The sequence below is a fragment of the Hyla sarda genome, chromosome 10 (assembly GCF_029499605.1).
Source record: "Hyla sarda isolate aHylSar1 chromosome 10, aHylSar1.hap1, whole genome shotgun sequence".
Lineage (NCBI taxonomy): Eukaryota > Metazoa > Chordata > Amphibia > Anura > Hylidae > Hyla > Hyla sarda.
Genome location: NC_079198.1, coordinates 7,651,641 through 7,677,943, shown reverse-complemented (window position 1 = coordinate 7,677,943; position 26,303 = coordinate 7,651,641). Strand labels below are relative to the sequence as shown.

Here is a 26,303-nt window from a genome sequence, read left to right as displayed (position 1 = left end):
ATCTATTATAGTCGTCTGTGATGTTTCAGTAAATATAGAAGTGGTTGTTTCAAAACTTTCAATGTTAGGCAACATTTCTGTACTTGAAGATGTTCGAGAAACTTCCATGATAGTAGAAGACATTTCAGTAGAAGAAGTTGGTTGACTTTCTATCATAGTTGTCAGTGATGTTGCAGTCAGAGGATTAGATGTTGGAGAAGTAGTTGTATCAATGTTAGAAACAGTTTCTGTACTTGAAGATATTTCAGTAGTAGAAGATTGTTCACTATCCGTCATAGTTGTCAGTGATGTCTCAGTAAGAGGATTAGATGTTGGAGCAATAGTTGTCTCAATATTAAGTACAATATCTGTACTTGAAGACGTTTTAGAAACTTCCATAAGGGTAGAAGATATTTCTGTTGTAGAAGTTGGTTGACTTTCCATCATAACTGTTAGTGATGTCGCAGTTAGAGGATTAGAGGTTGGAGAAGTAGTTGTCTCAATGTTAGGTGATGTTTTTGTACTTGAAGATGTTTGAGAATCTTCCATGATGGTAGAAGATATTTCAGGAGTAAAAGTTGGTTGACTTTCCATCATAGCTGTCAGTGATGTTGCAGTTAGAGTATTAGATGTTGGAGAAGTTGTCTCAATATTAAGTACAGGTTCTGTACTTGAAGATGATTGAGAACCTTCCATAAGGGTAGAAGATATTTCTGTAGTAGGTTTAGTATCTGTCATAGTTGTCAGTGATGTCTCAGTTAGAGGATTAGATGTTGGAGAAGTAGTTCTCTCAATGTCAGGTACAGTTTCTATACCTAAAGATGTTTGAGAAACTTCCATGATGGTAGAAGATATTTCAGTAGTAGAAGATGGTTGGCTATCCATCATAGTCGGCTGTGATGTCTCAGTCAGAGTATTAGATGTTGGAGAAGTTGTTGTCTCAATGTTAGGTAACGTTTCTGTACTTGAAGGTATTTCAGTAGTAGAAGATAGCTGACTATCTATTATAGTTGTCAATGATGTCGCAGTTAGAGGATTAGGTGTCGGAGCAATAGTTGTCTCAATATTAAGTACAGTTTCTATGCTTGAAGATGTTTGAGAGCCTTCCATGATGGTAGAAGATATTTCAGTAGTAGAAGTTGGTTGACTTTCCATCATAGTTGTCAGTGATGTCGCAGTTAGAGGATTAGATGTTGGAGAAGTAGTTGTCTCAATGTCAGGTACAGTTTCTGTACTTAAAGATGTTCTAGAAACTTCCATGATGGTAGAAGATATTTCAGCAGAAGAAGTTAGTTTACTATCTATCATAGTTGGCAATGATGTCTCAGTTAGAGTATTAGATGTTGGAGGAGTAGTTGTCTCAATGTTAGGTAACATTTCCGTACCTTGTGATAATTGAGAACTTTCCATGATGGTAGAGAATATATCAGTAGTAGAAGTTGGTTGATTATCTATTATAGTTGTCAATGATGTCGCAGTTAGATTATTAGATGTTGGGGAAGTAGTTGTCTCAATGTCCGGAACAGTTTCTGTACTTGAAGATGTTTGAGAATCTTCCATGATGGTAGAAGATAAATCAGTAGTAGAAGTTGGTTGACTAGCTATTATAGTTGGCTGTGAAGTAACAGTTAGAGTATAAGATGCTGGAGAAGTAGTTTTCTCAATGTTAAGTGCAGTTTCCGTACTTGGAGATGTTCGAGAAACTAGTAGTTGAATGTAAAATTCATTCACTTTGAAAGCCCAGCGTCCCGGAAAGTTGACATTACTGGTGGACCATATGTTGAGAATGTCCGGTGACAAGGAACCTGGGATTGTGTAGTAGCTGGTGCCATCAATATTGTTTAGCCCGGCCTGAGAAACATAAGAGGGTTTTATTATACAGGGTAGTGTAATAGTACTGCAGTCACAAGAATGGGAGCTGCCACCAATGACAAGTAATAAACTAAAACATGACTATCATTGAAAAAACAATAACAAATGCTCCAGTGCCTGTAGGTGTAAAATAAATAAAATGCCAACAGTTTAAAGTTTGTATCCAAGACTAATGTAACGGAGCTGGATGTGGATCCTCTAACCTGTGTGGCTGATGACTTGGACCGTATCGGGGATCGGAGTCTAAGGTTCTGCTGGTCTTCACTAGAGCCCACCCCAAGGCAGGATAGACTTGCTGCGGCAGGCGACACCTAGGTCACTACCCCCGACATGGCTCGACCACACAGGTAGCTGGGCAAGGCGAGGTACCGAAGGATGAGGCAGTAGCTTAGTCAGATGTAGCAGAAGGTCAAGGCAGGTGGCAAAGGTTCGGAGTCTAATAACGTAGCGGAAGATCTGGATACACGGGAAAGGCTAACAGACTATCGGGGTCACTTAATCTGAGGCTGGGGCACTGAAGATCTGGCAGGGAAGTGTGGGAGGTGCAGGGACTTTATAAGGTAGTGTCAGGGCGGTGACGCTTGCGCCGGAGCTGAGACACAGGAGAGGAGGCGGCAGCGGTATATGGTGAGTGACGGGTCAGGTTTCGCATGCGGGCACGTCATGCAATGCGAATCCCGGCCCCGCCGGCAGACGGGGTCACAGAGACTCTGTGCTCACGGCCGGTGCTTGCGGCCGGAGCGCAGAGCGTAACAACTAAATTTATTCGGAAGCCACTTAGTGGAAACTCTGAAGCGTCTGCTACATGTTGACTCTTCTCAATGGTTTTCAACTATTTGTTTATTTTTTAAACCATAACCTTCAGGTCCAACTTTAGATACTAGATAAATACATTTTAGATACAAGTAACTGAAGGAAGGGAAAGAAAACGAGGAACAAATCTTTTGGTATAAATAAATAAAAATAATAATAATAATTCATAAATTTAATGTAATATTCACCAGTGCTGGAGTTCCACCAAACCCTGTGGTACTGTTCCCCCCACTGGCTGTACCCGTTGTCCACTGGATCTCCGCATAGTTAAATATAGTATAAGTCGACTTTCCATCACTGATCATCACGGCCTGGAATGTATTCACCTACAATGGAGCAACAGAAATTGATAACAAACATGACAAAAGAATAAATAACAAGAACCATTGCTGTAGTGCCATAATCTTTGGACCATAAGTCCCATATATAATCCAAGTAAACATTCACACAAATCCCTTTAACCCCCTAGAGGATGCATGACATACATGTACGTCACTGTGCCCTGGTCTTAAGCGCACAGTGACGTACATGTACGTCGCGCACTTCCGCGATCACCAGTTGACTGCTTTTATCAGCAGTTGGGACTTCATGGATAATGGCAGACATCATCAATCACCATCAATGTTGCAATTGCGGGGGTCCGATGTGCTAAAATGGCCGGCAGAGTTCCACTCACCTGCTTTGGCCGGCTGCTGAGCTCTTCTTCTCTGGTCTACCTTCTAGCAGACCAAAGAAGTAGATCGCAGATAATACTGATCAGTGCTGTGCCTATGTATAGCACTGTTTAGTATTTGCAATCAAGTGTAACTAGTGTATTAGTTTTTAACCCCTTAAGGACCACAGGTTTATCCATTTTTGCACTTTCGTTTTTTTCCCTCATCACCTTCTAAAAATCATAACGCTTTCAACTTTGCACCTACAGATTCATATGAGGGCTTATTTTTTGTGCCACCAATTGTACTTGTTAATGAAATCAATCATTTCACCACAAAATTTACAGCAAACCCTGAAAAAAAATACTTGTGGAGCAAAATTGGGAAAAAAAATTCCATTTTGTAGATTTTGGGGGCTTCCCATTCTACGCGGTGCACTTTTCGTTAAAAATGACACCATATATTTATTCTGTAGGTCCATATGGTTACAATGATACCCAATTATATATAGGTTTTTCTTTATTTTACTACTTACTTTAATTTTACTACTACTTTGCTAAAATTATAACTACATTTATTATGAAGTTTTTATCGGTACCATGATTGTTTTGATCGGACTTGTTTATCACTTTTTATAAATTTTTTTAGGGTATACAAAGTGACCAAAAATACACAATTTTGTATTTTAGAATTTTTTTAAGTGTACGCCATTGACCGTGTGTGGTTTAATCAACATTATATTTTTATAGATCGGACATTTATGCACGCGGCGATACCACAAATGTTTATTTTTATTTACATTTTTTTTCTTTATGGGAAAATGGGGGTTGATTTCAACTTTTATTAAGGAAGGGGTTAAATCACATGTATTCACTTTTTTTTTAAAACTATGTTTTAGCCCCCATAGGGGACTTTTACTTGCAATCCTTTGGTTGCATACACTGTTCAATGCTATGCCATAGCATAGCATTGATCAGTGTAATCTGCACTTGATTGCTCAAGCCTGGATCTCAGGCTTGGAGCAATCAAATGACGATCGGACAGCGTGGAGCGAGGTAAGGAGCCCCCCCCCCCCCCCGCTGTCTTCTCAGCTGTTTAGGACTATTTAGTACTATTTAGTACTATTAGTACTAACCGCCAGTGATTTCTTCCGTTTCTAACTAAAAGGTTAATACCGGACATCAGCACGATCGACGGTGTCCGGTATTAGCCCTGCGTCCGTGGTCTTTAAGGGGTTAAATGCTCCTTTAAGACAGGAATGGTCTATGACTACTTCTTTATATGACTTGTACAAGTTTTACACACATCTTACCTTGTTGGTTGTTGATCCATAATAGGGGACATGATCCCATGTGGCAACAAACACCCACTGGGCTTTGAAGCTCTGATCATCGGTATAATCTCTAATATCAGATGTTGCACGAGCTAGAAGTCCTGTATCGCTGATGCTCTGCCGATAATATATGTTACCCCCACCAGGGTTGTAGACATCAGCCCAGAAAGGAGCTATGAATGGATTATTTATAGATAGTGGGAGACTTTGGGGTGTAAATGATGAAATTGGGGAAATGAACGACAATAATCCATTGTTGTCTACCTGTTAACACAAAATCAGTAATGTTACATCTTGTCAAGATAACACTGTAAAGGAGTACTCTGGGGAACTAAGCCCATAGCACATCCTTAGCCTCTCATGAACTATTTAATTGTCTAAATATCATTCATTAGCTCTATAGAAGCAGTTTCCCCTCTGATCGTCACTTACATGCACAGTGAGGGAATTACATTATCCAGCCATCTACTCTGTCTCTGTCCAAATCCCTCTTTGATAGCAGCCCCCACCCTCCTGAATGACAAAGACCATGTGGTTTCTGCCCTGCCACAATAAGTCATGCTCTTTAGTGCTGAGAACTGGGAAGTGTGTGCAGCCTTAGCCAATCAGACACTGAATCTCTCTCTGCAGTACCTCTTTAAGCATTATTTGTCATCATTTTCCAAATAGACCTTGATGTTAAGACTTCTATATGTGACAATAAGGAAACCTATGTCACACAAGAAATTACCAGCATTTTAAAGGGCATCTCCATCATTTCATGGGATTACTATCTCTGGATGAATACTGTTGACTTTCCCCTATGATATGATACATTAATTATCATTGATGTATAAAACAAAAGCTCTGCCCCTCCTCCACAGCTAATGTAGGTAACAATATTTATAATACATATTAACTAGTAATGCCCTGTATCCTATATACTTACATAAAGATTGGAATAATTACTTCCAAACAAAGGAACGGGTATTGAGAGAGGTATTAATGGTGATGACCCATCATCAGATACTGGACTGAGAACATCAACCGTGGATCCATATGGATAGAGAAGATCTGATGAGGAACAAGACATATATATATAGATCGAACTTCTTCACGTCTTGTCGAACCCCAATGGAAGGAACATATTACTTGTAGATTATATATAGTAAGAGAAGAACTGAAGCAGAAATGATAAAATATACATCTGCTAATCACATCTCATGAGGTTGTGAGATGATGTACCTGAGGGTTGTTGTCTGGTCGTGGAAGAAGACGATGTCACCGTGTCGGCAGTAGATGTCGTTGTAGATGCTTGGTTATTGGTCAACATTGTGGTTGGTGGTGTTGAAGTAGGAGGATGATGGGAAAAAAGAATTGAAATAGTTGTAGTTATTGTTAGTATTACATTAAAGTAACTGTCTGGAGCAGGAGGTGGATGACTGATTTAAAAACATTTTTTTCCTCCGGAGTACCCCTTTAATGTAGTATCGGGAGAAAAGATAAAATTTTCTTTGATCACAATCCACGTAGCCGAAGAGGATGAACAAGCCATTGGTTGACTAATGTATTAAACATATTGTAATAAACATTACATTTATTAAACAACTTTGTTGTTTTTACATTTCAGGGCAATAAAAGCCCATGCAGAATAGATCAACAGCAAATTACTTACCCAGCAGAAGAATAAGTGTCACAGCAAGGACCATCATATTTCGATATGACTAAGGTTCTGTAACCTACAGATGTGGAAATTCTTTCACATTCTTCTATAACAAGAAATAAATAATAAACAATATTAAATTATATTCACTTAACTGACTGTAAATTGTGGCCGAGGAAATGGATAGAAACAATAGATGAAGGAATGTCTTTATCTATTGCGACCAAAGTTCACGCCATGTCCCCGTCGATGGCAAAACAAGCCACGTCGGAACGCTTAGGGTCTATTCACATGGCAGAATGCCGCCTCAAATTCAAAGGGTACTCCGGCAAAAAACATCTGATCCCCTCTCCGAAGGATCTCCAGCTCCGTAGCGAACTCCGCTCCGTGGCAGATGACTGGCGACTACAGCTGCCACGCCCCCCTCCAGTCATGTCTATGGGAGGAGGCATGACGCTGTTACGCCAATCGCTCCGGGTCCCCGCTCCTCCCCGGAGCGCTCGCTACACTCTCCTCACTGCAGCGCTCCGGTCAGATCCACTGACCCGGGGCGCTGCGATACCGCCTCCAGCCGGGATGCGATTCGCGATGCGGGTAGCGCCCGCTCGCGATGCGCATCCCGGCTCCCGTACCTGACTCGCTCTCCGTCAGTCCTGTCCCGGCGCGCGCGGCCCCGCTCCCTAGGGCGCGCGCGCCGGGTCTTTGCGATTTAAAGGGCCACTGCGCCGCTGATTGGCGCAGTGGTTCCAATTAGTGTTATCACCTGTGCACTTCCCTATATCACCTCACTTCCCCTGCACTTCCTTGCCGGATCTTGTTGCCATCGTGCCAGTGAAAGCGTTTCCTTGTATGTTCCTAGCCTGTGTTCCAGACCTCCTGCCGTTGCCCCTGACTACGATCCTTGCTGCCTGCCCCGACCTTCTGCTACGTCCGACCTTGCTTCTGTCTACTCCCTTGTACCGCGCCTATCTTCAGCAGCCAGAGAGGTTGAGCCGTTGCTAGTGGATACGACCTGGTCACTACCGCCGCAGCAAGACCATCCCGCTTTGCGGCGGGCTCTGGTGAAAACCAGTAGTGACTTAGAACCGATCCACTAGCACGGTCCACGCCAATCCCTCTCTGGCACAGAGGATCCACTACCTGCCAGCCGGCATCGTGACAGTAGATCCGGCCATGGATCCCGCTGAAGTTCCTCTGCCAGTTGTCGCTGACCTCACCACGGTGGTCGCCCAGCAGTCGCAACAGATAGCGCAACAAGGCCAACAGCTGTCTCAACTGACCGTTATGCTTCAGCAGTTACTACCACAGCTTCAGCAATCATCTCCTCCGCCAGCTCCTGCATCTCCTCCGCAGCGAGTGGCCGCTTCTGGTCTACGACTATCCTTGCCGGATAAATTTGATGGGGACTCTAAGTTTTGCCGTGGCTTTCTTTCCCAATGTTCCCTGCACCTGGAGATGATGTCGGACCAGTTTCCCACTGAAAGGTCTAAGGTGGCTTTCGTAGTCAGCCTTCTGTCTGGAAAAGCCCTGTCTTGGGCCACACCGCTCTGGGACCGCAATGACCCCGTCACTGCCTCTGTACACTCCTTCTTCTCGGAAATTCGAAGTGTCTTTGAGGAACCTGCCCGAGCCTCTTCTGCTGAGACTGCCCTGTTGAACCTGGTCCAGGGTAATTCTTCCGTTGGCGAGTATGCCGTACAATTCCGTACTCTTGCTTCAGAATTATCCTGGAATAATGAGGCCCTCTGCGCGACCTTTAAAAAAGGCCTATCCAGCAACATTAAAGATGTTCTGGCCGCACGAGAAATCCCTGCTAATCTACATGAACTCATTCACCTAGCCACTCGCATTGACATGCGTTTTTCCGAAAGGCGTCAGGAGCTCCGCCAGGATATGGACTCTGTTCGCACGAGGCGTTTCTCCTCCCCGGCTCCTCTCTCCTCTGGTCCCCTGCAATCTGTTCCTGTGCCTCCCGCCGTGGAGGCTATGCAGGTCGACCGGTCTCGCCTGACACCTCAAGAGAGGACACGACGCCGCATGGAGAATCTCTGCCTGTACTGTGCTAGTACCGAACACTTCCTGAAGGATTGTCCTATTCGTCCTCCCCGCCTGGAAAGACGTACGCTGACTCCGCACAAAGGTGAGACAGTCCTTGATGTCTACTCTGCTTCTCCACGTCTTACTGTGCCTGTGCGGATGTCTGCATCTGCCTTCTCCTTCTCTGCTGTGGCCTTCTTGGACTCCGGATCTGCAGGAAATTTTATTTTGGCCTCTCTCGTCAACAGGTTCAACATCCCGGTGACCAGTCTCGCCAGACCCCTCTACATCAATTGTGTAAACAATGAAAGATTGGACTGTACCATACGTTTCCGCACGGAGCCCCTTCTAATGCACATCGGACCTCATCACGAGAGGATTGAACTTTTGGTCCTTCCCAATTGCACTTCTGAAATTCTCCTTGGACTTCCCTGGCTTCAACTTCACTCCCCAACCCTGGATTGGTCCACTGGGGAGATCAAGAGTTGGGGGCCCTCTTGTTCCAAGGACTGCCTAAAACCGGTTCCCAGTAACCCTTGCCGTGACTCTGTGGTTCCTCCCGTAACCGGTCTCCCTAAGGCCTATATGGACTTTGCGGATGTTTTTTGCAAAAAACAAGCTGAGACTCTACCTCCTCACAGGCCTTATGATTGTCCTATCGACCTCCTCCCGGGCACTACTCCACCCCGGGGCAGAATTTATCCTCTGTCCGCCCCAGAGACTCTTGCCATGTCTGAATACGTCCAGGAAAATTTAAAAAAGGGCTTTATCCGTAAATCCTCCTCTCCTGCCGGAGCCGGATTTTTCTTTGTGTCCAAAAAAGATGGCTCTCTACGCCCTTGCATTGACTACCGCGGTCTTAATAAAATCACGGTTAAGAACCGCTACCCCCTACCTCTCATCTCTGAACTCTTTGATCGCCTCCAAGGTGCCCACATCTTTACCAAACTGGACTTAAGAGGTGCTTATAATCTCATCCGCATCAGAGAGGGGGATGAATGGAAAACGGCATTTAACACCAGAGATGGACACTTTGAGTATCTGGTCATGCCCTTTGGCCTGTGCAACGCCCCTGCCGTCTTCCAAGACTTTGTTAATGAAATTTTTCGTGATCTTTTATACTCCTGTGTTGTTGTATATCTGGACGATATCCTGATTTTTTCTGCCAATCTAGAAGAACACCGCCAGCATGTCCGTATGGTTCTTCAGAGACTTCGTGACAATCAACTCTATGCCAAAATAGAGAAATGTCTGTTTGAATGCCAATCTCTTCCTTTCCTAGGATACTTGGTCTCTGGCCAGGGACTACAAATGGATCCAGACAAACTCTCTGCCGTCTTAGATTGGCCACGCCCCTCCGGACTCCGTGCTATCCAACGTTTTTTGGGGTTCGCCAATTATTACAGACAATTTATTCCACATTTTTCTACCGTTGTGGCTCCTATCGTGGCTTTAACCAAAAAAAATGCCGATCCCAAGTCTTGGCCTCCTCAAGCGGAAGACGCCTTTAAACGGCTCAAGTCTGCCTTTTCTTCGGCTCCCGTGCTCTCCAGACCTGACCCATCTAAACCCTTCCTATTGGAGGTTGACGCCTCCTCTGTGGGAGCTGGAGCTGTCCTTCTACAAAAAAATTCTTCCGGGCATGCTGTTACTTGTGGTTTTTTTTCTAGGACCTTCTCTCCGGCGGAGAGAAACTACTCCATCGGGGATCGAGAGCCTCTAGCCATTAAATTAGCACTTGAGGAATGGAGGCATCTGCTGGAGGGATCAAGATTTCCAGTTATTATTTACACCGATCACAAGAACCTCTCCTACCTCCAGTCTGCCCAACGGCTGAATCCTCGCCAGGCCAGGTGGTCTCTGTTCTTTGCCCGATTTAATTTTGAAATTCACTTTCGGCCTGCCGATAAGAACATTAGGGCCGATGCTCTCTCTCGTTCCTCGGATGCTTCTGAAGTTGAACTCTCTCCGCAACACATCATTCCTCCTGACTGCCTGATTTCCACTTCTCCAGCCTCCATCAGGCAAACTCCTCCAGGAAAGACCTTTGTTTCTCCACGCCAACGCCTCGGAATCCTCAAATGGGGCCACTCTTCCCATCTCGCAGGTCATGCGGGCATCAAGAAATCTGTGCAACTCATCTCTCGCTACTATTGGTGGCCGACTCTGGAGACGGATGTTGTGGACTTTGTGCGAGCCTGCACTATCTGTGCCCGGGATAAGACTCCTCGCCAGAAGCCCGCTGGTTTTCTTCATCCTCTGCCTGTCCCCGAACAGCCTTGGTCTCTGATTGGTATGGATTTTATTACTGACTTACCCCCATCCCATGGCAACACTGTTATTTGGGTGGTCGTTGATCGATTCTCCAAAATGGCACATTTCATCCCTCTTCCTGGTCTTCCTTCAGCGCCTCAGTTGGCTAAACAATTTTTTGTACACATTTTTCGTCTTCACGGGTTGCCCACGCAGATCGTCTCGGATAGAGGCGTCCAATTCGTGTCTAAATTCTGGAGGGCTCTCTGTAAACAACTCAAGATTAAATTAAATTTTTCTTCTGCATATCATCCTCAATCCAATGGACAAGTAGAAAGAATTAACCAGGTCTTGGGTGATTATTTACGACATTTTGTTTCCTCCCGCCAGGATGACTGGGCAGATCTTCTACCATGGGCCGAATTCTCGTATAACTTCAGAGTCTCTGAATCTTCCTCCAAATCCCCATTTTTCGTGGTGTACGGCCGTCACCCTCTTCCCCCCCTCCCTACCCCCTTGCCCTCTGGTCTGCCCGCTGTGGATGAAATTTCTCGTGATCTTTCCATCATATGGAGAGAGACCCAAAATTCTCTCTTACAGGCTTCATCACGCATGAAGAAGTTCGCGGATAAGAAAAGAAGAGCTCCTCCCATTTTTTCCCCTGGAGACAAGGTATGGCTCTCCGCTAAATATGTCCGCTTCCGTGTCCCTAGCTATAAGTTGGGACCACGCTATCTTGGTCCTTTCAAAATTTTGTGCCAGATTAATCCTGTCTCTTACAAACTTCTTCTTCCTCCTTCTCTTCGTATTCCTAATGCCTTTCACGTTTCTCTTCTTAAACCACTTATCATTAACCGTTTCTCTCCCAAATCTGTTCCTCCCACTCCTGTTTCCGGCTCCTCGGACATCTTCTCCGTCAAAGAGATTCTGGCATCTAAAAAGGTCAGAGGGAAAACCTTTTTTTTAGTGGATTGGGAGGGTTGTGGTCCAGAAGAGAGATCCTGGGAACCTGAGGACAACATCCTAGACAAAAGTCTGCTCCTCAGGTTCTCAGGCTCTAAGAAGAGGGGGAGACCCAAGGGGGGGGGGGGTACTGTTACGCCAAGCGCTCCGGGTCCCCGCTCCTCCCCGGAGCGCTCGCTACACTCTCCTCACTGCAGCGCTCCGGTCAGATCCACTGACCCGGGGCGCTGCGATACCGCCTCCAGCCGGGATGCGATTCGCGATGCGGGTAGCGCCCGCTCGCGATGCGCACCCCGGCTCCCGTACCTGACTCGCTCTCCGTCAGTCCTGTCCCGGCGCGCGCGGCCCCGCTCCCTAGGGCGCGCGCGCGCCGGGTCTTTGCGATTTAAAGGGCCACTGCGCCGCTGATTGGCGCAGTGGTTCCAATTAGTGTTATCACCTGTGCACTTCCCTATATCACCTCACTTCCCCTGCACTTCCTTGCCGGATCTTGTTGCCATCGTGCCAGTGAAAGCGTTTCCTTGTATGTTCCTAGCCTGTGTTCCAGACCTCCTGCCGTTGCCCCTGACTACGATCCTTGCTGCCTGCCCCGACCTTCTGCTACGTCCGACCTTGCTTCTGTCTACTCCCTTGTACCGCGCCTATCTTCAGCAGCCAGAGAGGTTGAGCCGTTGCTAGTGGATACGACCTGGTCACTACCGCCGCAGCAAGACCATCCCGCTTTGCGGCGGGCTCTGGTGAAAACCAGTAGTGACTTAGAACCGATCCACTAGCACGGTCCACGCCAATCCCTCTCTGGCACAGAGGATCCACTACCTGCCAGCCGGCATCGTGACAGACGCCTATGTACTAGGCATGAATGGAGGGGGCGTAGAGTGGCGTGACGTGGAGCTTCCGGGTTTCCAGTGGGACCCCCACGATCAGACATCTTATCCCCTATCCTTTGGATAGGGGATAAGATGTTTTTTGCCGGAGTACCCCTTTAAAGCCCATAGACTTCTATGGGATTCCACACTCCCATTCACACTTCTGAATTTCCGCTTGCGGAAATTCAGAAGTGTGAATGGGAGTGCGGAATCCCATAGAAGTCTATGTTCTTTAATCTGAGGCAGAATTCCGCAAGCGGAAATTCTGCCGTGTGCATAGACCTTTACTCTACTAAAGTAAATCATTTTAACCTTGAAAATTCATTAAGCTAAAATATTTGCTGAGAGGTAGATCTGTCCTATAGTTTCCGGATCAACCAGTTACAAACAAAGCAGATTTAAATGTACTTATTTTAGGAATTATTTTCAGCCAGATTGTTCAATTCTACTGGCATCTCTCTTAGGGCAGGAATCAAAAGTAATTATTTGACGGTCTATTGACTCTAGAATGCAGATATGTACAGTCATGGCCGTAAATGTTGGCACCCCTGAAATTTTTCTAGAAAATGAAGTATTTCTCACAGAAAAGGATTGCAGTAACACATGTTTTGCTATACACATGTTTATTCCCTTTGTGTGTATTAGAACTAAACCAAAAAAAGGGAGGAAAAAGAGCAAATTGGACATAATGTCACCAAACTCCAAAAATGGGCTGGGCAAAATTATTGGCACCCTTAACTTAATATTTGGTTGCACACCCTTTGGAAAAAATAACTGAAATCAGTGTCTTCCTATAACCATCAATAAGCTTCTTACACCTCTCAGCCGGAATGTTGGACCACTCTTCCTATATCCATCAATAAGCTTCTTACACCTCTCAGCCGGAATGTTGGACCACTCTTCCTTTACAAACTGCTCCCGGTCTCTTATTGGAAGGCGCCTTTTCCCAACAGTAATTATAAGATCTCTCCACAGGTGATCAATGGGATTTAGATCTGGACTCATTGCTGCCACTTCAGAACTCTCCAGTGCTTTGTTGCCATCCATTTCTGGGGGCTTTTTGACGTATGTTTGGGGTCATTGTCCTGCTGGAAGACCCAAGTTCTCGGACGCAAACGCAGCTTTCTGACCCTGGGCTGTTCAGTGTGACCTAAATCCATTGGTAATCCTCAGATTTCATGATGCCTTGTACACATTCAAGGCCCCCAGTACGTATGTGGTATGCACTTATGAGGGGGACAATGAGCTCCAGTACGCTTAAAAAAGTATTTGTGTACAACACCAGCAGTACACACCAGTGATGCAGCACACAGTCGCTGTGTACTTTCTCTCTCAATCTCACTCCCTACCCTATCAGTGCTTCTAGCCTGGATTTGGGCTTGAGGTGAATCGCTGCTGTAAAAATTCTTTTCTGTGCAACACACTGCTCTCTATCCCTCTCTCTGTGCAACAGAACACTGATGTGACTGGGAAGTGAATCGCTGCTGGAAAATTGTTTTTCTGTGCAACACACCGCGCTGTCTGTCCCTCTCGATCTCTCTGCAATAAAAGGATGAAGTGACTGGCCACAAGATGACTGCCGATTATATAGGGCTGTGACATCACAGGGGTGACTGGCTGCTGATAGACTGCATGCTGCATGTGATTCAGGGTCATCTCGCCTACCCGCCTTCCCACCTTCCCAGCGTTCCTTTCCTCATGTCCTCACATGGGGATCTGCCATTTTAGATGCCCTGGAGCCTGAACCGCACTAAATGGAGTTTAATGAAATGATTTGCGTGATTGAATCGCGGTGATATTCGCATTCGTTGCAAACCGAATTTTGCCTGAAATTCGTAACGAATTCAGATTTGTCAGATTCGTTTCGCTCATCCATACTGTACAGATTTCCTCTCTCTCCAGGGAACTGCATTGTCAGTAAATTAATGGAAGGAGGTATTGACCAATGGGTCATGGAAAGCAAAGGGTTAATAACCACCAGACCCTTCTGTCCTGGGGGGCAAAATCAGACGTCATAATATGAGGTTAATTTTGATATTTGCTATGGGGTCTCCTTTCTTTTATGTGCGCCACTGCATGCTAAGATTAAAGGGGTTATCCAGGAAAAGAAAATCAGAGCTAATTTCTTTCAAAAACAGCTCCACGTCTGTCCCCAGGTTGTGTGTGGTTTTACAACTTGGCTCCATTCACTTTAGTGGAACTAGGCTGCAGAACCACACCCAACCTGGAGACAGAAAGGGAGCATTTTTTTAATAAAATAAATTAGCTCTGTTTTATTTTTTTTAATTCCTGGATAACCTCTTTAAAACTATCATTTGAAGGGGTACTGTGATGAAAAACACTTTTTTTTTTTAAATCAACGGGTACCAGAAAGTGAACAGATTTGTAAATTACTTCTATATAAAAATCTAAATCTTTCCAGTACTTGTCAGCAGCTGAATGCTCCAGAGGAAGTTGTGTAGTTTTTTACCAGTCTGACCACAGTGCTCTCTGCTGCCATCTCTGTTCGTGTCAGGAATTATCTGGAGCAGGAGAGGTTTGCTTTAGGGATTTGCCTGACACAGACAAAGGTGGCAGCAGAGAGTACTGTGGTCAGACTAAAAAGAACTATGCAACTTCCTGTCAAGCATACAGCAGCTGATGAGTACTGGAAGGATTTAGATTTTATATAGAAGCAGGCATCAGTGTCGAGATATACAGATCTTTATGTACAGTATTATCTAAGGCAATGTTTCCCAATCATGGTGCCTACAGCTGTTGCAGAACTAAAACTCTCAGCATGCCCGGACAGCCAATGGCACAGACTAGAGCAGTGTTTTCAAATCAGGGTGCCTTCAGCTGTTGCAAAACAACAGCTCCCAGCATGTCTGTCCGGGCATGCTGGGAGTTGTAATTTTTGCAACAGCTGGAGGAACCCAGGTTATACATATAATTATTTTTATTCTTTATTACATTATTTTATTTAAATAGGGGGCTAAAACATGTAATCTTCTGATTGCATATACTGATCAATGCTATGCCATAGCATAGCATTGATCAGTGTTCTCGGTGCTTTGCTGCTCCTGCCTGCTGAGCAGGCATGGAGCAGTAGATCACCGACAGAGCAGTAGATCGGACGACGGAGAGGCAGGGAGGACACTTTCGTCGTTCGGTAAGCTGAACGGGATATCACGATTTTATCAGGACAGTCCCGATCAGCTCTGCTGAGCTGCCGGGACAGTTTTAGTTTAGTTTTAGATGCCGCTATCAACTTTGATCATAGCATCTAAGGGGTTAATGCCGGGCATCGGCCCGATCGGTGTTGCCCGGCATTAGCCGTGGGTCCTGACTGCCGGTAACAACCGGGACCCATGGGGTTTAACCTGTTCTCCGCTGGTGAGAACAGTTTAAGCCCTGTTAACGGGATGAGGGCGTACAGGTACGCCCTGCGTCCTTAAGGACTCAGGATTCAGGGTGTACTTGTATGCCCAGCGTCCTTAACAGGTAAATAATAATCATCATAATAACAACAACAATAATAATAATAATATTAGTAATACAAATTATATTGATAATAATTTAAAAAACACACCGTTAATATTTTGATATTGTCATATTCTGAAATATCTGATCTAATAAAATATAACCTTTCCATTTACTGTGTATCGCACAATGGACACTGCAAATGAATACAAATAAAGAAAAAAAACACAATGTTTTTTGGTTACCTTGCAATAGACAAAAAAAAAATTATTAAAAAGTTATCAAATAGTCCCATTTACAAAAAAATAGAATAAAATACAACAGATCACTGCAAAAAAAAAGACAACAACAACATAACCCCAGACAACTCCGTAGACTGCAAAGAAAGAAATAAGAGAAAAAAATAATAAACAATTATAAATATGTAAAGAAACTAAAGAAAATGTTTTTGCTGTTCAGATCAAGGCTTCAAACGCTGCTATTAAATAAAAATCTGTCAGCGTCAGTAAGGATTATTAAGTAGAATATTTAGCTTTTGTGTTGTAGCTCTGGTTAGAGACTCTTCCAAATTATTGGAAGTTTTGTGTAAAAAATAACAAGAATAAATAAATATATTCAATACCTTAAAACTTCGTGGGTATTGGAACTTAAGAATGTAGGATGTTTAGATGATTCCATAGATTATTAGATAAAATAGACAGGATCCTTACATAGCGTCTTCTCGATGTCTCTTGGTGACAATACTAAAACATTAGTGAACTCTTCCTACTTAAATTCTATTTGTCACCTGATGGTTATGAGGTGTGTCTGTATATGAAAGGTCGTGCAACAAGAATTTCAAGTGTTTGCACCTGACCCTTTTGCATCGCACACATATACTGTATTGCAAAAAATGCTTTATATAATTGTTTTTTAAAAAAAATATAATTATAAAGGATTTATTTTATTGAAAAGTTTTCACCCATACATCAGTAGATCAGTGTATAGTAAATAAACACAGTGTAAATTGCGTTGTTCCATAAACACTTTGCAAAACAATGCAAAGAAATGACAACAGAAAAATGCAGCAACAAAAAAATTCTTCATGTGTCATGCTAATCCTATCAGGTGGGTTAGGGGTGAAAAGGGACACAGAAAGGGGCAAAGAAGGATGGAGTCAGGAAAATGGAATGGCGCTAATACTCAAACACTAATTTAAAAACACTTTGTAAAAAAAAATTTGGAAATGTATTATTTATTTATGTATTCATTTTGTCTTAAAATAATTGAATATTTACAATTAAAATTAAGTTATAATAATTGCAAGTCATTGAAACTTTACAACACATATCGACAATTCATTGATTGTTTAATCTTTTATTTTAATTGTACAATTGAAATCAACAGTTCATTAATTATTTATTAAATTTAGCTTCATTACCAAATCGTTGAAAAACTACAACTAAACTTTACACTTATTTTATAATTTTTATCTTAGTTGTAAATCATTGAAAATCAATGTATTATTTATTTAATCACTGAAAACTTTCAATTAAAGTTGACATTTTTTTAGTGATCTATATAGTGTATATCTATTTAGTGATTTATTTTATTCTAATTACAAATTACTTAAAATGGACAGTGAAAATTGGCAATTTATAAATGATCTATTAATATTATTTTGATTGCACACAATTAGAATGTATAATTAAATTTGACAATTTATTAATTATTGATTACTTTTTATCTTAGTTACATATAATTTAAAATTTACAATAAAAATTTGCAATTTATTAATTATTGATTCATTTTAGCTTAACTGAAAATTACTAGAATTTTACAATTCATATTGTTTTTATTGGAGCTGAGCTAATTTTCAAAAGTTCAGGTCAATGGCTCGCCAAACTTTTCAAAAAAGTTTGGTTCACGGCAATCAGGATCTTCAGCAATAAAATAACACTTGTATAACACTACTCTAAAGCTGTGTACAACTCTACTACTATTTACAAATAGGTTTTGTAAATTCTGAAAAGTTTAAAAAAATTATAAAGAAATTTCCCTTTTTGGGAGTAGCTACAGTTTTGTGGCTGGCAAGTAATGAAGACGCAATAGCTTTTTCCAAGTGTTTCAAAAATGTTCCTTTTTGGGAGTTGCAACAGGATTGGTGTCCCAAAATTGTAAAGAACAAATAGCTTTTGTATGAATATCAGAAAATAAAATGATCCCTTTTGGGTTCAGGAGTTGTCCTAAATTTCTCCCTTCATGAAAGTTGCAACCGGATTGGTGTCCCAGATTTGTGAAGAATAAAACTTTTACATGAAAAGCTGGAAAAAAATATCCCTTTTTTTTTTTGGAAACATGAGTTGTGTAGGTGTAGGTCTGGCTGGTATTAGCAGCAGAATCTCTATACTGTATTGCAAAAAATGCTTTATATAATTGTTTTAAAAAAAAAATATATTTATAAAGGATTTATTTTATTGAAAAGTTTTCACCCATACATCAGTAGATCAGTGTATAGTAAATAAACACATTGTAAATTGCGTTGTTCCATAAACACTTTGCAAAACAATGCAAAGAAATGACAACAGAAAAATGCAGCAACAAAAAAATTCTTCATGTGTCATGCTAATCCTATCAGGTGGGTTAGGGGTGAAAAGGGACACAGAAAGGGGCAAAGGAGGATGGAGTCAGGAAAATGGAATGGCGCTAATACTCAAACACAAATTTAAAAACACTTTGTAAAAAAAAATTGGAAATGTATTATTTATTTATGTATTCATTTTATCTTAAAATAATTGAATCTTTACAATTAAAATTAATTTATAATAATTGCAAGTCATTGAAAATTTACAACACATCGACAATTCATTGATTGTTTAATCTTTTATTTTAATTGTACAATTGAAATCAACAGTTCATTAGTTATTTATTAAATTTATCTTCATTACCAAATCATTGAAAAACTACAGCTAAACTTTACAATTGTTTTATAATTTTTATCTTAGTTGTAAATCATTGAAAATATACAATTAAAATCAACAATGTATTATTTATTTAATCACTGAAAACTTTCAATTAAAGTTGACATTTTTTTAGTGATTTATTTATTTTATTCTAATTACAAATGACTTAAAATGAACAGTGAAAATTGACAATTCATAAATGATCTATTAATATTATTTTGATTGCACACAATTAGAATGTATAATTAAATTTGACAATTTATTAATTATTGATTACTTTTTATCTTAGTTACATATAATTTAAAATTTACAATTAAAATTTGCAATTTATTCACTATTGATTCATTTTATCTTAACTGAAATTTATTAGAATTTTACAATTCATATTGTTTTTATTGGAGCTAAGCTAATTTTCAAAAGTTCAGGTCAATGGCTCGCCAAACTTTTCAAAAAAGTTTGGTTCACGGCAATCAGGTTCTTCAGCAATAAAATAACACTTGTATAACACTACTCTAAAATTTACAAATAGGTTTTGTAAATTCTGAAAAGTTTAAAAAAATTATAAAGAAATTTCCCTTTTTGGGAGTAGATACAGTTTTGTGGCTGGCAAGTAATGAAGACGCAATAGCTTTTTCCAAGTGTTTCAAAAATGTTCCTTTTTGGGAGTTGCAACAGGATTGGTGTCCCGAAATTGAAAAGAACAAATAGCTTTTGAATGAATATCAGAAAATAAAATGATCCCTTTTGGGTTCAGGAGTTGTCCTAAATTTCTCCCTTCATGAAAGTTGCAACCGGATTGGTGTCCCAGATTTGTGAAGAATAAAACTTTTACATGAAAAGCTGGAAAAAAAAATCCCTTTTTTTTTTTTGGAAACATGAGTTGTGTAGGTGTAGGTCTGGCTGGTAGTAGCAGCAGCATCTCTGGCTGACTGGGGGTTCTTGTACTAGCCAGTGAAAAGCAGACATCGGTGGACTGGTGGTAGTTGTAGTAGCCAGCAGAAAGCAGGCAGTGGTGGACTGGTGGTAGTCGTAATAGCCAGCGGAAAGCAGGCAGTGTCGACAGCGAACAGCCGACATTGGCGGACTAATGATACTTCTAGCTAGACCTTGTGATGCCGCTCCATGTGCTTACTTAGAGCCGTTATTCCAAAACTGGTGGCAAAAGCTATCCTTCTGCTTAGCGCTAGGGGGAAGCAAAGGCAGAGATAATGGAATAGACCATCTAGGATGGATATTTCCATCATGCCATGTAGACAATGAGGAATACACTGACACCATGTCACTGACACCATGGTCAGACACTTCCTCCTTCTCAGAAGACTTGTATGACTTATACAGGCAAGCAATGATCTTGTTGCTAGCTGTAAGGTATGGACTACCCTGGTGTCATCTCAGTGTTTCTAGTACGTTCTTCATTCAGGTGCCAAAACACCATTCCTCCAGCTATTATTACTGCCATTGCCAGGCTCACTGGGCTTGGATTGCTTGTCTCTAGTTTCTACCTAAAATATCACTAACCCAAGTATGGACTTATACCTTTTTAAAATATTTCACTAAAGCAAGGTTTGGATCTTGTGCAGAGCATGTTGTAGGATTTGTGTAAAAGGGGAATTCTGGCCATAGACATAGCCGCTGGGACCCCCACGATCTCCTTGCAGCACCCGCATCTAATCCCGGGCTGCTGCTCCAGTCTCGGAAACCTCTGTGTTTCTGGGACTGGAGACATGACGACACTCCACGCCCCCTCCATTCATGTCTATGGGAGGGGGCATGATGGCCGTCTGGTCTCCAGTCCCAGAAACACAGAGGTTTCCAAGACTGGAGCAGCAGCCCAGCATAGTATGCGTGTGCTGTATGGAGATCACGGGGGGTCCCAGCGGTGGGCCTCCCGCAATCAGACATTTTATCCCCTATCCTTTGGATAGGGGATAAGATGTATATGGCTGGAATGCCCCTTTAAGCTTACAGTTTTCTCCTTTAATGATGTTCAGGAGACAAATTTTGCCAAAGGAGTCTGGCAGTGGCTTTTTTCTATTTCCTCATTGCGCTAAGCATGAAATTGTATGGATGAATTTAGGAGGGAGAGCTTTCATCCAACAGCTACATTGCAAATAGGAAAATAGATCATATCTTAAAGCATACCTGTCAGAGTGCCAAAAAAAAGTGATATGTTACTCAGTACCTAATCCTAATCATTTACATATAATTTTTATGTGTCTAGGACCTATATATCCTGGACAAATAGCATTTATATATTACTTACTTGCTTTGTCTTGTTACCTTGTGGAGGGGGCGTGTCCGTCTCTCTCCCTCACTGTGGATGACTCATCTGCTCTGAGTCTGGGAGCAGCCGGGCAGTCTGCAAATCACTGCACAGTAGTTTTTATGCATACATTTTCTATCTGTTCCTAGTAAAGCTGGATGCTATTCATCATAGCTGTCACTATGTGTATCTATCATTTAGCTTTCACATACTCCTGAATGTCTGATCAGCTTCTTTGTAATTCAGGAGTCAGAGAAAGCTTTGGCTGTTCAAGCATGCTGGGAATTGTAGTTTTGCAAGAGCTGGAGCTGCAGTGTTTATAAAGCATTGTGTTAGAGCAGTGTTGCCTTTAGCTGTTGCAAAACTACAACTCACAGCATGCCCACACATCCTTTGTCTGAAATTTTTGCTAGAGCTGGAGGCTACACAGCTGGAAAATACACAGCTCTAAAACAGAGTTTTACAAAGATTTTATCCCCAGCTGTTGCAAAACTACAACTCCCTAGTTGTAGTTTAGGAACAGCTGAAGGTTGCAGTGGTGCAATGGTGATCTCCTATACTGGATACCAACACACTTTAAGGCCGGTATCCAGTATGCTGCAAAATACAGAGTAGTCTGTCTGCATAAAGATAGATGACCCTAGTGGCGGCTATTTTCATTTTTTACTTTTTAGTAAAATTGACTTTTTAAAAAAAATAAATGTATATTGAAAAAAGTAATCTTATCAGTAGTACTACAAAATATAAGTTTTTCATAATGACAGTGCCTATTTAAGTAGAGTAATGTAAACCTTGTGAGGAATGTTTTTATATCAACTTTAATAGCCCAGGGGCATAGATGAAGGTCAGCCCAATGATTTTCACCGTGTGAGGTAAGTTATCACTTGACATCAATTATACATTTTGGAAACACCGTAATTGAAAGGAATTGGTGCTTGTACCAGGAATATATGTAGCCCTGTCTGACAATTAACACATGTACAATGTATTCAGGAAGTTTTCAGATCTTTTTGCTTTTTTCACATTTTGTCATGTTGCTCCTTGTGCTGAAAAAACAAAAAATGGCCCCGATCAATCTGCACTCAATTCCCTCATAATGACAAAGTGAAAATAGAATTTTAGACATTTTGGAAAAGGAAAAACTAAACTTTTGCAAGGGCATAAGTATTCAGACCTTTTAATATGACACGTAAAATTTATCTCTGGCTCCTCCCATTTCTCCTAATCATCTCTGAGATGTTTCTCCATCTTGATTGGAGTCACCTGTAGTAAATTTAGATTATTGGACAGGATTTGGAAAGCCACAGTCCTGTCTATATAAGGTCTCACAGCTGACAATGTATATCAGAGCAAACACCAAGCCATGAGGGGTAAGAATTGCCTGTAGAGCTCAGGGGTTGTGTGGAGGCAAAGATCTGGAGAAGAGGACTAAACATTTCTGCTGCTCTGAAAGATCCCAAGAGCCATGGTGGCCTCCATAATTCTTACATGGAAGAAGTTTAGAACAACAAAGACTTCTCCCAGAGGAGTCTTTCCTCCATGTTGTTTTAACTGCTTCAGATACAAGAAGAATGGGGCATTGTCCTATTGTTATTCTTCCAGTGTTTTATCATGTAGAAAATTAAAGAGTAAAACATCAGCAGAATCTGGTCAAACAAAAACATTTATTCTTACATTTGACAATTTGTTTTGATATTGTTACATTTTATGGGAAGCGTTTGCACAGTTAATGGGAAACAACTGCAACCAGATTTAAGGCATTTGGAACAATTCATTTTGAACACTGGGTGCGGGCTGCGGGGGTCGGGACGTCACAGTCACATCCCTCCTGACACCACGCCCCCTCAATGCAAGTCTATGGAAGGGGGCACGACGGCCAGTTGTTTCCATTTACAGGATTCCCTTTTGTCAGATTTTTCTTCCCTCCATGGGACCATTATTTGCATACTCTTCATATGAGAAAACCCAATAGGTTGTTAGTGAAATCCTGAACCAATAAGGGTCTGTTCACATGGTGGAATTTCCGCTTTGAATTAAAGCCCATAAACTTCTATGGGATTCCGCACTCTCATTCAATCGTCTGAAATTCCGCTTCTGGAATTTCAGAAGGCTGAATGGGAGTGCAGAATCCCATAGAAGTCTATGGGCTTTAATTTGAGGCTGAAATTCACTCCTGGCCCCAGATAGTCTAGCCCTGATGATCAGACCTCACTCCAAGTCAAGCAGATCATTTAATTTTCCCATCTAATGGGGATTCACACTAAAACTGATCCATCGAAAACTGGTGACTGGATTCTATTCTGCACTTTGGGGTTACATATCAATTGTGAATGAGCAGCTGTCTCTTATAAAGTATCCATTCAGTGTATGTGTGTGCATTACATGCCAAATCATTTATGGTAATCATGATGATTTAGATTGCATTTTTTTGGGTTGTAGAAATAAAGTCTTAGAAAGTTTGTCACTTATGTTTAGCAGTACAATCCCAAACAGGTGCCATGGACTATGGAGACTACACTGTTCCTGACATACAACCACTACCATTACTTATACAAGATGACTCCATCTACCAAGTCTTGTTGCAGTGATGCCTATTGATTGTGAGCAACAGAACCACGACAAGGTCCTTCCCATGTCTGTTGAAAAATATTGGTGGAGCTCTGCTCCATGTCCTTATGTAGGACACCAGAATCTGATAACAGTATATGACATATTCAATGACTAAAATACTTACTGCATCCTTACCATTGAACTCCAATGGAGGAGGTAACGGGTTTATAGACGATATATTTTTTCCTCTTTATTTTTCCAAGCATGGCAAGATGAGGAAATTCATGAAATGCTGATCACACAAAAAAACTAAGCTAAGATCAGTTTAACAAGATGAAAGAATGTACATATAATGCTGGAAAAAATTAACTGGGAAAATCACCCATGATTTAGAAGAGAAGTCAAATTTATAAGCATAGTTAAATAGTAAAATGTTATGACTTTGCTAAAAACAAATGTCAACAATGAAATCATCAATGATGAAAACAGTATAAGGCAAATAATAAATTATTATAAGGTTTTATTATTATAAATCAATATATTATACATTTTATGAATATATAAATATCATCATTATATTTAGATGTTATTTATTTATTATTATTTTATAAGTGGAATTTTATAATATTCAAATGCAAATGTTTATAAGAATTTCCAAGTATTGAATCATCAAGCATTTTTCTGAGGTTAAGGGGAACGTTGCAGTGCAGTATTATTTTTTATTCACTTTAAGTAAAAAATAATAATTGGATTTGTTTTGTTGAATTTATTGAATAAATTGCTGAATGCAAATTTATTTTGTTTACTTTTTATGCAATGTATTTTTATTTGCATCATTAGGTTAGGAGCGCTAGTGCAGATCAATGATTTTTAAGGGAAAAAAATTCCATCACGGCCGCGCAATTGACGCAATAAAATCCATACATTCTTGCCCAACACAGAATATCAAACTACAGACAAACAAAATATGCATAATGTTTAAGAAAAGTTAATAAAACATTCGGAAACTGATATATTTATGACAGTGGTAGTAGAAATAATAATAATAATAATAATAATAGTTATAATCTTTCTTCTATTATTTGATAATACAATTTACAGATAAAAATACATGATAAATTCAATTATAAATCAGTATCAATAATAAGGAAAAAATAATAATTATATTGATTATTACAATTATTTTTCATAATAATATGGTTTAATGGTAGAAATACAGATGCATGATACATTAATCACTTAATAAATAATAATAAATAATGATAATCGTAATAATATTTCCTGTCATCATCAGTTAAAATGGTCATACATACCTTCCCCTGTTCCCCTGCAGGATCTTAAGCAGCTCCTGTTTCTTTCCTTTTGGTCCCTCAATTTTTTTTCTTCTTCCCACTTCTGAGACGAGAGCTCTGTGCCGGATCTGCCCGCTAAGTCAATAACTGGTTATAGTGGGGTCCCATCTTGGCCAGTGATTGTCTAAGTGGGCAGGTCCTACACTGAGCTCTTGATTTGGAAGTCGGCAGAAGACAGGAGCAGTGGAGGATTAAAAGAAGTCTATTGGAAGCTGCAGAGGGACCACCATTGGACAGGGGGTAGGTAAGTGATAGTAGGTAAGGGTAGTAGGTAACTTATGTCGGTGATAGTATTTTCAAAGAACATAAAACCCTAGTAAATGTAAAAAACACCAGCCAAAAGGATTCTTTTTAGACTCAACGATAAATTAGATGGTGTAGATAAACGGAAATGCTCTGATTTTATCACTTACCTATAAATGTTGTTGAATTCTGAAGGACGTTTCTGTCCACATTGAAGGCCCATCGCCCAGTGACATTTATATTACTGGTGGCATTGAGCTGAACAATGGATATCGACTGGGAGTTTGGAAGTTGATAGGATATGGAGAAATCTTCATTGTTCAGACCCGCCTGTGGAGCACAACGTGAGTAACAGGATAGTAGCAGAAATTCACTTAAAAGTTTTATGTAGATTCCTCTTTTTGTACAATTCTAAAGGCTGAATAATGGTCTACCTTGGGTGAAGCTATAGTGGATAAAAGGTAACAGTCCCACTTGGGCTATGGTGACTGAGGGGGCTCAAAGACCTACTAATGGTTTGTTCTCATCACATTTGTACCATCTGTGGCACAGATTCATAAGAGAAATAGGGTGCAGATGTATCTATGCATAGAAAGGCATAGGCCCCATTACCCCTAATTGCCCAAACATAATCAGCTAGTGACTACATTCTGGTCACTTTCCATGTTTTGTCCAGGACTGCTGCATACAAGGCTTCCGAGTCACACACAAAACTCAAATACACTCAGAAAATGACCCAAATGTAGTCACTAGCTGACTATGTTCAGGCCACTGAAAGAACAATAATGGGGCCTGTGCCTCTCCATGCATGAATACATTGGCACCCAATTTTCAAATATTTCCAATGTATCTGTGTGGGGGAAGTTTATGCATTATACATTGTAAACCAGTGAAAGATTTTACATTGGGACTCCGGAAATTAATTATGAAAAAAAAAAAAACACAAAAATGATTATTATATAATATATAATATTCATTAGATTTTACTGAGAACACAAATAAGGCTATTATGCCATTATACATTCATTGCCCTTAGACCGGTGGTGGAGATGTCTACATGGTGTAACCCAAGGGCATAAA

General features: G+C 41.0%; 1 protein-coding gene across 1 annotated transcript in view; it reads right to left on the bottom strand.

Annotated features, from left to right (window-relative positions):
* Positions 1–14,580: 14,580 nt before the first annotated feature.
* LOC130294259 (sushi, nidogen and EGF-like domain-containing protein 1) overlaps positions 14,581–26,303 on the bottom strand; it is a 30,617-nt gene continuing 18,894 nt past the window's right edge. The window contains exons 8-10 of the mRNA XM_056543855.1: positions 25,394–25,553; positions 23,824–23,920; positions 14,581–14,635 (exon numbers count right to left, since the gene is read on the bottom strand). Coding sequence (XP_056399830.1) covers positions 14,581–14,635; positions 23,824–23,920; positions 25,394–25,553 — 312 coding nt within the window. The remainder of the gene's footprint in view (positions 14,636–23,823; positions 23,921–25,393; positions 25,554–26,303) is intronic.